Source organism: Fukomys damarensis, unplaced genomic scaffold (genome assembly GCF_012274545.1).
Source record: "Fukomys damarensis isolate Sample0158 unplaced genomic scaffold, DMR_v1.0_HiC HiC_scaffold_23, whole genome shotgun sequence".
NCBI lineage: Eukaryota > Metazoa > Chordata > Mammalia > Rodentia > Bathyergidae > Fukomys > Fukomys damarensis.
This window is the reverse complement of record NW_022900935.1, coordinates 31440376-31456862: the sequence shown is the minus strand read 5'-3', so window position 1 is coordinate 31456862 and position 16487 is coordinate 31440376. Positions and strand designations below refer to the sequence as shown.

At 42.1% G+C, this 16487-nt stretch overlaps 1 protein-coding gene across 1 annotated transcript in view; it reads right to left on the bottom strand.

Annotated features, from left to right (window-relative positions):
• The window catches only part of Cpt2 (carnitine palmitoyltransferase 2), a 24103-nt gene that overhangs the window by 4298 nt on the left and 3318 nt on the right, over nucleotides 1-16487 (bottom strand). The window contains exons 3-5 of the mRNA XM_010610419.3: nucleotides 16417-16486; nucleotides 6877-6957; nucleotides 5440-5546 (exon numbers count right to left, since the gene is read on the bottom strand). Of these exons, the coding sequence (XP_010608721.1) occupies nucleotides 5440-5546; nucleotides 6877-6957; nucleotides 16417-16486 (258 nt within the window). The remainder of the gene's footprint in view (nucleotides 1-5439; nucleotides 5547-6876; nucleotides 6958-16416; nucleotide 16487) is intronic.

The window sequence follows — 16487 nt, the reverse complement described above, 5'->3', positions numbered from 1 at the left end:
ATTTTTTTTTTTTTTTTTTTTTTTGCCATGAGATCTCACTATGTTGCCAAGGCTGATTGCCAACTCACCATCTTGCTGCTTCAGCCTGCTAAGTAGCTGGGATTCCAGCTGCATGCCATCTCACCCAGCTTGTATGTCTGTGACTGAAGCCATTTGGGTAGGTGTGAATAGTGTACCAGTGTGTGTGATCTGCATTTTCCTAATGTCTATCAATTGCTTGTTCTTCTCATTCTATTTCTTTTCTTAAGGGAATAAAATACAGTGACACCTCACACTGGAACTAAATGGTTAATTCTCACCCCATCTCCGTAGGTTTGTCTTGCTTCATCTCCTCTCAGGGACAATATTTACCCTGGAATATCTCCTTAATGGCAGGTACGGGACAGTATTCACTGTCCTTCTGAGTGCTGGATAAATCTGTACACTCTTTTAGGAAGTATTCAGAAAACAATCAGAAGTAATCATGTGTGTGTGGCTCTCTCTTAGCCCTACGCAACACTGTGGATGTTCTGGCTGTAAAACTTCTAGAAGCAATGTTTTACCAGGAAATGTATTTGCAAGTGAAGTTCCTGCTGGGATTAGCAAACATGGAGAGACTCCATAAACAAGGAGCATCTCTGTTGGAGGAAATCATTTTCACAGCACAGGGAAAAGGATTAATCAATGCAAATTTATTTATTATGTACTCATCAGTCTACTCGTTCCATTCAATTCCTTGAGAGTCAAAGGTAGGCCCTGGTCCAAGAGATTCAGAGGGAAACAAGACATGGTCTTTGGTTTTTAAGAACTCTGATGAAGGTGACAAACATCTCAAATGTAATATAACATGCTAAAATGGTGAGAGAAAAGAAGTACCAATGGCTAATACATATCTGATGAAAGGAGACATAAATTCGTGCTTCTTGTCCCCAGCCCATTCTTGAATAAATTACTTCTAAAGAGACATAAGCCAGTAAGGCCAAGAGACTGTGAAAAGAGCAAATATTGGAAGCTCAAAGATACTCAGGTAACTGGCAATGACCAAAACAGACTCAAGAAAGCTAACTCTGAACTGGCAAAAGACAGACAAGAAATAACCTGATTTACACACCAGGGCTTCCCAAGTGCTCAGTACTGGGTAGCCTAGATATATCTTGTTGAAAAATAATTAGACTATCATCATTAACCCATTATTCCCTCCCCACTCTTAAGATTTATTCTGTGAATCAAGTAAAACATAAGTCACAGTTAAGCTCTTAAATCTCCATCCTTATCATACTTATAGTTCAGCTCTTCAACCTCCCTCCCTTATCCTATCTCTAAAAACTAGCATCCTTTTCTGGAAAACCCCTGCTGGGGGGTCTACTCCAAAATTACAACTACTAGAGGCAGCACAAGTAAACAGTTTAGCAAAATCACATTACCCTGAAGCCCCACCCTCATCCACAGAGCCTCCAAGGTTTTATAACATCGCATTCACATCTAAGACAAGAAAGATGAAGAAGCATCTGGAAAAAGAAAAGAGGCAAAACAGGAAAAAAGCTACCTGGAAGAGACAGATTATGAAGGGAGAAGAAAACTTGGGGAAAAAAAAGCTCTGGTGATAAACTATTTAAAAAGCACAGAAACATCTTAAGAACAAAAACTCATGGCAAGGGCAGAGGATTTAGCTCAGTGGTTCCGATGCTTGCTTTGCAAGCACAGGGACCCAAGTTCAATCCCCAGTACCAAAAAAAAAAAACAAAAACAAAAACAAAAACCCATGGTGGAAAGCATAGTAGCACACACCTGTAACTGTAGCTTAAGGAGGCTGAGATAGGAGGATCACAAGTTTGAGGTCAGCCTAGCCAATTTAGTGAGATATTATCTTAAAATAAAAGGGGTAGAGATGTAACTTAGTACTGTCTGGGTTTAATCCACAGTACAGGGGGGAAAAGAGCTCTTGGAAAAAAAAAAAAGAAAATTGTGAATTACAAACTCAATAGAAAGGTCAGAAGATAAGTAAATCTCCCAGATAGTAAAACAAAAAGAATAAGAGATGAAAAAAATCTAAGAGAAAAGATTAAAAAAAAAAAATCAATGGGCCAGAATCAGAAATTCTACTTCTGAATAAGAGTTCTAGAAAGAAAAACAGAAAGAAGAAAATAAAGAAATCAGAAAGAGAATATCTCAGAACTAAAGGTTATCGAGTTTCTGAAGTCAAAGGAATCACAGAGTGACCCAGCACAAGTACAAATAGACTCACACCAAAATATATCATCAGAAATGTCAACACTGGGAATAGAGAAATATCTAAAAAATTCCAGGGACAGAGCGGAGTCAAAGGATCAGGACACAGAATGGCATGAGATTTAACAAATGCAACTCTGGAAGCTGAAAGACAATGGGACCTTCAGAATTCTGTGGGAAATGATTATCACAATAATTACAAATTATCACTGAAGCAAAAGGGCAGTCACTGATGCGTTTGGAGCTGGGTATAACGTTCAGAGATGAAGTCTGGTGGGAAGAGCTGGGTCACCGTGGCTGTGGTGCACGTGCATCTCTCCTCCCTTGATCCTCTCTGATTCCTGCTGCCATGCCGTAAGTTATTTCACCTCTGTCATGCTGCCCTGCCTTGCACCAGCCAAATATGGATGGAAACCACTGCAAACTGCGAGACAGAAATAAACTGCTCCTCCTTTGACTTGTGGATGTTGGGTATTTTGTCTCAGCAACAAGAAAGTAACTAAGATAATGTCCTAATTCCAGATACCAAAGGGCATGTGTGCTCTGACAAAATAAGAGAAAAGCCAAGGAAGGATAAAATATAAAACTCAAGAACCAAGAGTCCCAGCAGAAGAACGAAAAAACACCCTGGCAGATGATGAAAGATCCTGAAGAAAGCAGTTTCGCCACAGGCCAGAAGTTTGCAGTCCAGACGACAGCAAGTCAAGTTCTAGAAAAGACTTTGTTAAGAAGACCAAAATGAATAGAATAGGTAGTATGCTTTCATATCCTCAGAGATTTAGACCAATTGGAAGGTGGGTGAGGATACATTATTAAGCACATAGAAAACTAGAAAAAAAAAATAATGCAGTCAATATTAACTTCCCAGAAAATAAAAAGTTTGTTTAGGAAAGGAAAAACAATCCCAATATGCTACATGACTCAGCTATGACAAGAGCATTTATATGACCGTGATAGTATAAACATAAGATATTGAGTTAATCAATATTTTAAATAACTATATTGGAAAAATGAGAGGCTAGGAAGTATGTACAACTCATGTTGAGGGGATAAGAATTGTCAAATTCTAATCCTGATTAGTGACATACTGTATTAGTCACCTTTCCATTTATCCTACGTATTAGGATAAAATACATAATATCCACAGCTTAATGAAGGAGAGGTTTATTTTGACTCATGGTTTCAGAGGATTCAGTCCATTGCTGGCTGGCCCCAAAGCACAAACATCAAAGTAGAGGAAAGCTGCTTGCTTCATGGCAGCCAGAAAACAAAGATAGCAGGAAGAGAGCCCAAGGTTAAGGGGTTAGGGAGTAGAGAGTCCCCAAGGTCACACCCCTGACCCACCCAGACACACCAAGAAGTGTAGTTTACTAATCTCCTAGGTGGCTCTCAAGCTAATTAAATTTGCAATCAAGATTAACCATGAAAGGGCAGGGGATTTATCTCAGTGGTTCCGCTGCCTGCCTCTCCAGCACAAGGTCCTGAGTTCAATTCCAGCTACCAAAAAAAAGCAGTTAGAAAACATCGTTTAAACAGAAATTAATAAATTGGTAAAGTAAACTAAAAAAAAAAGATTAACCATGAAAGATGTTAACAGATAATGCCTAAAACGAAAAAGATCAAATGTAGTCATGTTAAGTATATGATTTAGATGAATGGAAGTATGTTTCAAAAGAGGAGCTGAAAGAAGAATTATGAAATTAGGGGAGGGTCAAGCAACTGTCCTTTTTTTCTAACAAGTTTATAAAACCACTTGATTCTTTAAATTATATGCATATATAACCTTGATAAAAATATAAACTAAATCAGAAAGAACTGGCAATCGCTGAGACATAAAAAAATAAAATGATGCTGTCACTACAGTGAAAAAAGGAACAATCCCATTTTCATTGTCGATGGGGATGTAAACTAGTACTGTACAAACATTATGAAAATTCCTCAAAGAATGAAATTAGAAATTCCCTATGGGCCGGGGATTTAGCTCAGTGGTTCCACTGCCTGCCTTGCAAGCTCAGGGAGCCGAGTTCGATTCCCCATACCAAAAAAAAAGAAAAAAAGAAATTCCCTGTGACCCAGCTATCCCTCTTCTAGGTATCTTCCCTGAAGAGCTAAAGACATCATGCAATAGTGATACATGCATACCAGTGTTTGTAGCAGCACAGTTCATAATAGCTACGTCCTGAAAGCAGCCTGTATATCCATCCACGGATGACTGGCTAAAGAAAATGTGGTGTTTATACATAATGGACTACTACTCAGCTATTAAAAAGAACAAATTTTAGACATCTGTAGGAACATGGATGCACCTGGAAAATATAATGTTGAATAAAATAAATCAGACACAGAAGCTTAAATACCACATAGTATCTCTCATTTGAGTGAGGCAAAGTACAAAGAGCACAATAAAGGATGGCTAGAAGGAGATAAGGGGACAGATCTCTGGCAAATGGGAAGGGAGAACCTGGGTGAAGGGAGGGGGAGGGGAAGGAGTAATAAATAGAATAAAGATATTCCATGTACGGGAACCTAATAACCTCAGCAAATGTAAACACTATATGTCATAAACTTGAGATAAGATTAATAACATGAACCAAAACAAAAATGGAGAAAGGGAATTAGAGGAGGAGAGAAGGGAGGCAGGAGGGAAAGGGAACCGAGCTGTATTACGTACATGTACCATTCCCTCAGATGACTGTAAAGCGAATGTACTGCAAACACCTACTAATAAAAAAAACTCAATTAAAAGTAGCAAAGGCAAAAAGGTGGAAGTAACCGATTCTGAATGGAGAGGTAAAAGGGCTGAGGTTTCATGGAAAAAGCACCCTACTGAATTTCTAAGGAAGAACTTGCCAAGTGAAAAATGGAAGTGGGGACAAAATGGATAAAGGCAAAGAAGGATAAAAGGAACACTATGGAGTTCAGACTTGAAGCATGAAGTGAGTCAGGGGAAGGCTCAAGGGGGCAGCGAAGCCAGACGGTGGAGGATCTGGAGTGACCTCTGAGGACATGGACTCAATCCTGCATCTGAGTACAGGGAAAGCAAGTTTGGACAAACGCCAGGCAACACCTTAGTAAGCGGGGAACTCACACAGCCTTAATGTTTGCTTCGGGAACAGGTGGTGAGCCATTACCTCAACGCCAGTCCTACTAGCAATGTTTCTGACACCAAAACAGAAGGTACCTCATGGAAGGGTCTGGGAAAAAATCATGGCCGCAGCTCAGCTGACCTACCTGAAATGTAGCTTGTATGTTTGTTCTGCTTGTCCTGAGCAACCAGCTGCTTGTGCAGTTCTTTCCCGATCCCATTTTCAAAATTCTTACAAAATTGTTCTGTTTGCCTGAAATGCCCAAGAAAAGACAGAATCAAACCATAGTAGGAAATACGCGATTTTTAGGTTCATGGCCAAGAAATCATGCACGGAGCCTTGGGTTCTCATGAGCATATCCTGGAAGCTGGGAATGAAGTGGGAAAGTACCTTTGACTAGAAGGACAGGAGTCAACCTAAAACAGATAAATCTAGGCTGTCAGCATGATCGATAAATATCGCACAAAGGAATCTGTACTCTATGGAGCAGTTTGGCATTAAGAGAAGGACATAAGATTTGGAATAAAAAGTGTATCTTTTTCAAATTATGTGACACTGGACAAGTTATTCAGTCTGTCTGAGATAATATCACCTTTTAAGATTAAAAAGTACGAAGATGAGGATTTAGGACAGTTGAAAACATAATAGTTAGTAACCGGTAGCTGTTAATTTGCTGCCATATTGAGGAACTTCAAGTGACTAACAAGGAATACTTAAAAGTAGAGGCCTAGATATGAACAGTTCATCTGTTTCTCTGTCATTGTCCAATAAAAGGCTTTGTGATTCTAATACAATGTGAGTTATCTGCACCCCCCAAAAAATTCTCATTATGGAAAAAGACTATGGAACCACACTAGTCTCTAATAGCTTTATTTAAGTCACTTTTTGACCACATCCAATGTCATTATTGGGGGAGTATTCTTTTCTTCTCTTTTACATCCAGTATTATTTTTAAATTCCATTATGTATTAGCTTCCTAGAGCTGCCATAACAAAGTATCACACACTGCAAGGGGCTTAAAACAAGGGAGATTTATTCTCTTAGTTCTTGAGGCAGATATATAAAATCAAGGCAACCACAGGACCACATTCTCTCTGAAGACACTAGGGGAAAATCTGTCCCGTGATCTTTCTTAGCGGCTGGTGTTGCCAGCAGACTTTGTTGTCCTTGGCTTGTGGATGTTGACAACCCAGTCCCTGCCTCTGTCCTCACATGCCTACCTGTTTCTCTTCTGTCCTCGGAGGACACCAGTCATACTGGATTAAGGACCGACTTCACTCCAGAAGGACCTCACCTCTTGGCCTCTGCTGATGACCAGTATGGGCTGGCAACGTCAAGTCTAAACCTGGCATTCTCACTTCTACACCATTTCTGGTTGATGCAGGTGGGAGGAACTCTCACCGCAGGGCTTGGTCAGAACTTCACGTATGAAGATCTATTTCCTGAACTTGATATTGCAGAAACTGGGTCCTAGGCTCTGGAGACTCAAACAAGTGACAGACATTGTCTGAAGCTTGGTCCACTACTTGCCAGCCTCTCTCGAACCACCACAACCACGGTCCTTTGGGGTTTTGGTGTTTACCTGAACTGGCTGGCATTCAGGAGAGGCTTCTGTGCACTGAGGTACCTCTGAATGGTGTCTTCAAGTTTGGGAATAGGCAGCCTGTGGAGACAGCAAAGTCAGGGTCAGGGCGATGATAAATGCAAGGGGGTAATTGGTTTCATAAGCCAAATTGGTAAACTGATTGCTGGATAATTAATTTCCCTACTAAAGAAGCAACAATGGGAACTGTTCACAAACTGGAACTGAAGGATGGAGGTGGGGCTGTAGCTCAGTGGTAGTGCATTTGCCTCGCATGAAGGAAGCCGTGGATTTGACCCCCAACACCACACACACACACACACACACACACACAACTGCACACACATGTGTGCATACACACACACCTCCCAGAATTTACTAATGTGTCAATGGTAACTCTACTTTAAAGTAAAATAAGAATATAGTTATTTCAAATAATAATAGGTTCAAAATGGGAAAGCAGAATCTGTCCTAGGTACTCCTGTTTCCTGGCCACAAATACAATATCTGTACTAACACTGTGGTAGTACTGAGTAAATTCTATGCTTAGACAAAACAACTGCATTTTCCTTTCCCAGGATAAACAAGAAAGGTTCTATTTTCAAAACTTTCATGTGTGTGTGCACGCGCACATTTGTGTATATTTGTGTGTGTATATAGATGCAAGCTTTGATTTTTTTGTTGTGGGTGGTGTTGGTTTGTTGGGGGGGTTGTTTGTTTTTTGAGATGGTGTCTCACTAAGTTGCCCAGGCTTGCCTTGAACTCAAGATCCTCCTGCCTCAGCCTCCCAAGCAGCTGGGAGTGCTGTGTGCCAGTATGCCCAGTTCTATTTCCTATACATTTCACCACAGAGAATCATCCAAGAGTGAAGCAAAGACCTGTCCAAAAGCCAGGCCAATATGTGGGCTACATTCACTAAAGGGAAGAGCTGATCACCAAGCCATGCCCAGCCACCTACTATGAAGAAATACCAGGTATTTCCATGTGCTTAAAAATTAGGACAACAGGGAGCCTGCTGACCCCTCATTCTCTAGCAGTGGATTCCGAGGATGGCTGTGGTAGGGAAGTAACTGGTCCATGCTGAAATGAAAACATGGACAGAGTGCAAGATGTATGTTCTCTTTCATCTCAATAGTTTCACTGAAAGATATATCCCCAATATTAAAACAATAGTGGTTTGGCAACTCAAACTTAACACTGATATTTATGTATACAACCTAAATGTATGAGTCATTTAGGAACACTGAAACATTATCCACAAAGCATAGTTTAAAAACTCAGTTTATGACGTACTATGGTTCTTTTGCTTATTTTCCAAAGCATATTTATCCAAGACATAATAAAAAATAAATCCAAATGGTTTACAGCTGTTAAACTGGGCATGGTGATGCATGCCTATAACCCTGGCACTGAGGCAGGAGGACCACTATGAGTTTGAGGCCATCCTGGGTTACATAGCGAGTTCAAGGTCAGCCAGAACTACATAGTGAGAAAATGTCTCATAACAATTTATGTACAGCTATTATGGACTTAAGACTGCCCTAAGTAACCCTTCACAACACTTTAACACTGACTTATATTCACTGACTCACACAGAAAATCATATAATTATAAAGCTGCTTACTTACAATTTCTCAGGACTTTGTTTCCACATCAGGAATATTAACAAAAATTTACCTTTTTACAAGAAAATTCTAGGGGCAGGGATTTAGCTCAGTGGTTCTGCCACCTGCCTCGCAGAGGCAAGGTCCTGAGTTCGATCCCCTGTACCAAAAAGTCAGTCAATCAATCTAATAGAAACTAAGTTTTCTAGACGGAAATAAATTGACACAGCATAGTTTATACACAGAAGTTATTACTGTGGATACAAAAATCATCTGTTTTCTATAAAATACAGTAAGGACAGCTTAACAAACATGCCAGCCTTCCCAGGTCTATATTTTTGCCTTACATAAAATGTCCTCGATGTAAATGCCATATAGTGTCCCTGGATATTCTGCCCCTGGGCAGATAATTGCCATGATGATGAAGTTTCTGGCTCACTGTGAAATGAAAAAAATACGTACAGTGTGATACTTAACCCAAAGCTAAATTTGCTTCTTTTAAAAGTCTGTCCTTAATTCTCAGATTATTTTGATGGGGTCATTAAAAATCTTTCTTTTTAAAAAAAGCTTGATAGCCCAGTGTTCTTCTCCTAAATTGTACTGATCTGTGAAATCTAAAAGTATAAGAACTACTTACTGACTGACACAAGAGGCAGAATGAGGCTCAGATTCACACTAAAGCAGGACCCCAGTTCTGCCAGTTATTCTCTAGCAGTGTTATTCTCTAGAGATGGCACAACTCCATTTCTGGGAAGTTCGCCTCTCCAATACACTGGACATGTTAGTGACAGACTGTGCTGGCTGCGCTTGGAACTTGACGGGAGCATTTCAGATCTCTCCATGAGGCAGTTTTCTCCACCTCAGAGTCCAGAAATGGAGTCATTGGGCTTCTGAGGGTTCATTAATATACATGGAGAACTCAGCAAGGTGCCATTCTAGTCTCAAAAACCTACCCTCTATTCTGTAACATCGCCAGCCGCCTCCTCTCCTTTCTAAAACTATTGTGAAAATACCACCTGTCTTTGGATTTATCCCTAAAGAAAGCCACTCTCTAACTTCTGGAAGGGACCAGTTCCCACATTTCCCCCACCTGCCATCACTGTTTAACAAGTCTCTTTCCTTTCAAAGCCAATCATACAACCTCTTCCCAGTCATCTCTACCCAGATGCAAACAGAGGTGAGCAGTAAACCAGCTCCCCGTGCAATGGAACCCCGAATTGTAGCATTTACTAATTTCCTTTCTTTTTTTTTTGAACTGGGGATTGAACACAGGACCTCCCACTTGCGAGGCAGATGTGGTGCCACTGAACCAAATCCCCGACACTTAGCATTTACTAATTTCTGTGGTGGACAAATACTCCCACCATAGCCAGTTTCCAGCAGTCTACATGATATCACTGAATGAAGAATGGGAAATAAGTGTACAGTGTTGGTTCTCAGGGTTACGGTTATGGTTATATTTAGAGGGCTCGCATCAGGATCTTTTTCTGAAATCCCTTCTCTGACCTCTACTAGCCACAGAGTAGGCATTTAATACATGTATGTTCAGGAAATTCACTGATACTCCATTTTTTTTCTTTCCTAGTACTGAGAATTAAACCCAGGGCCTTTGCACTGAGGTATATCCCCAGTACTCTGTGTGTGTATGTGTGTGTGTGTGTGTGCGTGAACAGGGTCTAAGTGCTAAATTTTCCAGGCTGTGCTCAAATTGGTGATCCTTCTATCTCAGCCTCCCAAGTGCTGGGATTTCAAGGGTGCACCACTATGCCCAGCTATTACTCATTCTTTTATCCTGTCTTCATTTGGTTTATGTTGCTCTAACCAGAGACTGAGTAATCTGTAAAGAAAAGAGATTTAATCTTCACAGTTCTGGAGGCTGGAAGTCCAAGATCATAGTGCTAGTGTGCTGTGAGGGCTTCCTGCTACATCACAGCCTGGCACCTCATGGCACGGCCCTCATGACCTGGGCACCTCTTTTTTCTTTTTTTGGTCCCGGAGATGGAACTCAGGACCTTGCACTTGTGAAGCAGGCACAATGCCGCTGAGCTAAATCCCAGGCCTCACCCATGCTTTGCGTTTTTTTTTTTTTTTTTTTTTTTTTTGTACTGGGAATCGAACTCTGGTCCTTGTGCTTGTGAGGCAGGCAGCAGAACCAGAGCTAAATCCCTGGCTACCTGGGTACCTCTTAAGGTGCCACCTCTCACTGCTGCACTGGGGATGGGGCTTTCCATACACAGACTTTGGGGGACACATTCAAGCTGCAGCAGTCTCAGAATCACTGCCACCTCTAGTGGCATTTACTTGTATCTTTTCCCAGCAGACTGGGAGATCCTAAATAGATGCTTGAAACCGAGATCATGTAGAAGACCCAGACAGCATCTCCACCAACCTTCTGGTTTTGATGTCATCTTCTTTGTCTCTCCCCTCATTAGGTCTTCTTTCCCTAAATACCTGTGTTTTCTCAACACCAGGTCTCTGCCCTCTTCTGACTGCACATTCTGTTAGTTTACTCCTCTAACTTGATAGTTTCAACCTTGGCAGGCTCCTCCAAGCAGGTAGTGATGGAGAAAGCTGAAGAAGCACAATCCTGCCAACTGTGGATCCATTCTTTGTTTAGAGAGAGCGTGGTATGTCGGGAAAAGGGAGACGCTTTAAATCAGACAAACTGGAATTCAAAGAGTTCCAGATGGTAGATCAACGCTTACACAGGGTAATGGGGAGGAGGGTGGGATGAGACTACTACAGTGGACCCTTGACTTACAAACTGGATCAGTTCCCCTGGGCTGGTTGCAAGTCAAAACTGCTGAGATCTGGATGTTTACCTGGGTACACGCTCTAGGTAACAAGAGTCAGAAGATGAATCTTCCATTAACCTAATTAGCCCAAGCTGTTCGTATGTCAGGCTGGTCGTGACTTGAGGGTCAACTGTAGTGAGAACATGCTTGTAGGGAGGGATAAATGAACTAGTGGCGATGGTTGCACTATTCTAAAATTATATGCTTAAAAAAAGCGGATCTTATGGCACGTGGACTGAATTTCTATGAAGCTATTACATTTTTTTTCTCAAGTCATTTTTCATCCCTGTTAACAGCAGGGCACAGTGGCTCAGGAACAGATGTGGGCCTTACCACTCACAGATGTGTGGCTGTGGGCTCACACGCACCCTGAACCTAAGCTGCCTTGCCTGTAAAATGGGGGTTATGCTTATGCACCTCTGAAGGTCTGTGCAGATTAAATGAGGCAATGCATGTCACAGTCACAGAACAGGGCCTGGCACATAGCAAACACTCAGTTCTCAAATCCTAGGGAACCAGACTTGGCTATTAGCCTGTTCACTTCCCTGGGAAACTAGCTCATCTTCTCTCCTCAGTGCCTAGCACAGGATTTCCCACCTCCATTGTGGGACTGCCCCACATCCATTCTCTTCTTCTGGCAACGGCACCGTGCTTTCCTGGAAGCTTTGCTGCTCCAGTCTTTGTGGTTCAAGAGCTGACTTTACCTCAAACTCCTGGAAGTGGGCTTACAGCTTACTGGTTCAGATCTAATGAGACCCAGTGAGAGCCACCAAGACTTAATTACAGGCCTTTATTGGAATTTCTAGGAGGGGGGAATCTCTATTTAGCTTTAGCACTGAAAGATTCGGGTGTAAGTTATGCCTTATGTGCTGGCGGCCACTTTGTCACCATGAGGAGACAGCCTGTTTGAGAATGAAGGTACACAGATGAAGAGTTCAGCAGGAAGACAAAACAAGGTCCTGATGACATCATTTGAACCTCTTGATCCAACACAGATTTTTTCAGCCTATGAGCTATTATATCCCTATTTGCTTGGGCCAGTTTGAAGTGGAATTTCTATAAGTGCTACCACAAAAGCCCTCAGTGTAACAATTTCCTTTTCAATGAGTGTTCACAAGCCATTCTTCCAGTCAACACTTATTCTCTTGAAAACCAAAGATGTGAATGCAACTCCAGTCTCTGTGCACTAGCCTGCTTCCTCCAAGCTTCTCAAAGAACGGCAGAAGTAGCCTCATGTGCTCACCGCAAAGCCTAAGCTCCCTGCGATGTATTCACCGTGCCTTGGAAGAAGCAGAGGCAGGGTTTGGAGAGATTTTCAGGGCAGTTCCCCCAACTCCTAGAAATTTTCTGCCATAACACAGATGGAGGAAAAGTAAGCACCAGACAGATTCATCTCCTGTGTGAGTTACCCTCAGTCACCTGCTATCAAAGCAGTCTGCCTCCCAGCAGTAAGCACCCTGGTGTTCTTCCTGCAATAACACAGTGAAAACGCCTTTCTATGTTTACCAGATTGAGTTATAAATATCCACAGAGTTATTATTCTGGAAGTCAGGATGACTGTTCTAAAAGATCTGTCCTTGGGGCCTAGAACATTATAGTTTCTGTGTCTGTTATTCTCCACGCCCTCTCCTGCCTTGCACTTTAGAAAAGCTGCCCATTATGTTTGGAACACCAGTTAACACCTAAAGTAGTAGGAATTAAAAGAAAAGCCACAGATAAATAACATTTATTGTGGATCAATTATAGACCTAACATGATGCCTGGTAATGAGCCCTTCTCCCTGACCCGAGGTCAATTTCAATAATTTAAGGGCTAAAAGGTGATTCTCTGGCTGTGCCTAACATAAATCTCCTAATTTCTTTTTTTGTTTTGTTTTGTTTTTTTGAGACAGGGTCTCACTATGTAGTTGAGACTGACCTGGGATTCCCTGTGTAGCCCAGGCTGGTCTTGAACTCATAGCAATCCTCCTGCCTCAGCCTCCCGAGTGCTGGGATTACAGGTGTGCACCACCACACCCGGTTTATCAATCTCCTAATTTCTGATCACAGCACATATTTCAGGTGCCTGCTCTTCACAGGCGCTGCCCTGTCCTTCCCTCATTCCTCTAACCCAGGCACCTCCATACTCATGTAGCAATGGTTCTGTTCTGATACATTCCACACGTACAACAGACACTTGATTACAACCACTATAGTACTGTAATGTCTAAGAACTATGAGACAGACTCAGCACTAAGTGCTCTCTATCAGGGTGTTTGATTCTCACCATCTGGAAAGGAAGCTAATATTATCTCTCCTTATTTTAGGTAAGATGACTTCTTCATGGACATGCATCGAGGAAGAAGCAGAGCTGGAATTAAAAGGCAGGTCTGAGAGTCAATCCCCAGCAACACACACATACTCTAGGGCCTGATTCCTATCTTGTAATCTTAAGGATTATAAGATGCCGCTTCCTAGTTACCGCATTATAGCTCTTGTTTACATCTGCTCCACTATACTGCAAGTGCCTCACCATGGCTGATAGGTCTCCAAATCCCTATCAATGAGTGCTTATTGGATTAGTAATGTGAATAAGGTCAGGCTGATCCACACTTTGTTTCCTAAGGACCTGCAGTTTTATAGTCCAAGGTTATATCACAGACTTCTTAAAATAACATCTCGCTGACATATATAGCTAAAAATGGTTACAATGAACAATTTTATTTATTTATTTATTTAATTTTGGTATCGGGGAATCGAACTTAGGACCTTGTGCTTGCGAGGCAGGAGGCAGCACCACTGAGCTAAATCCCTGGCCCAAAGTGATCAATTTTGTTAAGTATATTTTACCACACTCACCACAGACAAAGAGACAAAGAGAGTGAGAGTTTATAATAGCTAAAACTTGGAAACAGCCCAACTGCCCATCAACTGGAGACTGAAGCCTGGATAAAGATGTATTGTTTATAAAATGGAGTACTACTCAGTCATAAACAATGAGAAACTGGAGATATTTATAGCTAAGTGGATGCACATTAAAGCCATACTCTTAAGTGAAAAAAATAGGACATGTGTAAATATTGAAGTTTCTCTGGTGTGAGAAACTGAAAGTGTAAATAAGGATCAAAATTTATAATAGGTAATGTGAAATAGGAAGAAAAGATCCAAAGGGGAAGGGGAAGTGGTAGGGTAGGGGGAAGGGAATAAATATGAGAAAAGGAAAAAATGGAAACAAAGTCTTTGAAAACAGGGAGGGGTGGAGGGGCTAAAGGGAGGGCAGGGGAATGGGGAAAAAATAAGAATCAAGATATATTATATATCAATATATATCATTTGTATATACAAATTCCCAATGATGAATGTCACATTGTATACCTAAGATGTGCCAATAAACTTAATGAATAATAATAACAAAGAAAATAGAATAAGCAAGTGATGGTGCAAGGGTTCCTAGTGGAAAGAGTCCAAGGTTCCCTGGCAGCATGATAATTACAAGGGTATTTATCTCAGGCATCTTATCTCGACATGCGCCTTCTGACATGACAGGGGCAGTGGCTCCAGGAAATTAACAAAACAGCCCAAAATTACAGCCCAAGACTTGCAGATACAGAATTTGAAACTCAGTTCTACCAGACTTCAAAGTCAGGGGCTTTTCACCAAGTGAGACATCAACACGAATGTCAAAGATAATATACCTTATTAGCTCAGAATCTCAGAGACAGCAGAAATTTCACCTCTCATCTAACTCCTACTTTATTGACGAGTTAATGGTTGCTTAAAAGGTAATGAGTGTACTTCCAGATTCCTACAGATTTGTGTACCATGTATGGAGTTGGTCTAAACAATCTTGAATATTCTTTCCAGCTTTCCAATTGTAAAATCCCAAACGTCCTTCTGATCTTAAATGTGGGTGGGGCCTTGGGCTGGCCTGCCTCAAAGTCAGTCTCGATTCTGGGCTTGGCAAGTGAAGACGGGTTCTGCCAGTCCATAGTCACCTTTCCCCTACATAGCTAGACATCTCAGACACACGCTGTCCCGAGGAGGCAGGTCTCAGGCTAATCCTGCAGGCACACAGACCCACTTTTTTTTCCTCTACTCTCTGCCAAGCTCAAATCATCTCATTATTTAGTTCGTCTTAGCTGTCTTCGAGATAATTTCTCAGGAACCATCCTTGGATGCTGCTGCCGAGAGCAGGGTGAGCAAGGATGATGCAGAGTTAAATAACTCCCGGCTATGGAGGAAAACCACAACACAGCCACTGCGGGATGCCTGTGAGACAATGTTCTTTTCTTGGGCCTCCAGACCCTGGACCGGGGTATTCCTGATGGCAATTTGGTAAGAAAAAAAAAAAAATGAGAACGGTTTTTGGACAAATTTAGAATTTGGCCTCAGGAATTAAATGGTGAATGAATGGAGGGTACAGTTCAGGTTTGATTTTAGGCAGTGAAGGAAATTTCTAATATTGAACGGGAGAGTTGATTGAATGAATGGAGGGTACAGTTCAGGTTTGATTTTAGGCAGTGAAGGAAATTTCTAATATTGAACGGGAGACTTGTCAAATCAGAAGCTGGAAGACCACAGACTGGTGAAATTAGAAGGAAAACTGGACTCAGAAGCTACAGTGGACATGGAGGGGTAGAGCAAAGGTGAGGGTGGACACGAGGGGTGTGCCTAAGGGGACTGAGGGGTTCCTAAAAGCGCAGGAGGCAGGAGGAACGAGGAGTGGAGCTCTGAGGGCTCCGAGTAATTCGTGGACAAGATGTATTAGGAGTTGAGAGAGGGTAACTGCTGTACCATGTGTCAGAAACTGGCTACTTCTATCAGGGCCGTCATTAAGTACCTCGGGGGATCCCTAGCTGGGAGGTTAGGGTGGTTTTGGAGCTACGCAGGTAGGACATTTTTCAGGGAGAAATGTGAGAGATTCAGAATACACGGCGGGAAGATAGGTTAAACAGAGAATTTGAGGAGGGAATTTAGGAAGGATTCGGAAGAATCTGAACAGTAAGGGGGTTGGTTCGAGAAGAGAACTCAGGGTGCTGGAGTTCCTGGATTGGGGCCTGGGGCTGTCTCCAAGATAGAGACAGCTCCGTGCCAGTCCTGCCTGAGTGCAGTCAGGCGCGGGCCGACCCAGGGCTGGCGGCGGGGCAGGGAGCCCGGGCTCACCTGGGCAGGCTGTCCTGGTAGTGCATGGTGGGCACGATGCTGTGCTGCAGGTACTGGCCGGGCCCGGAGCC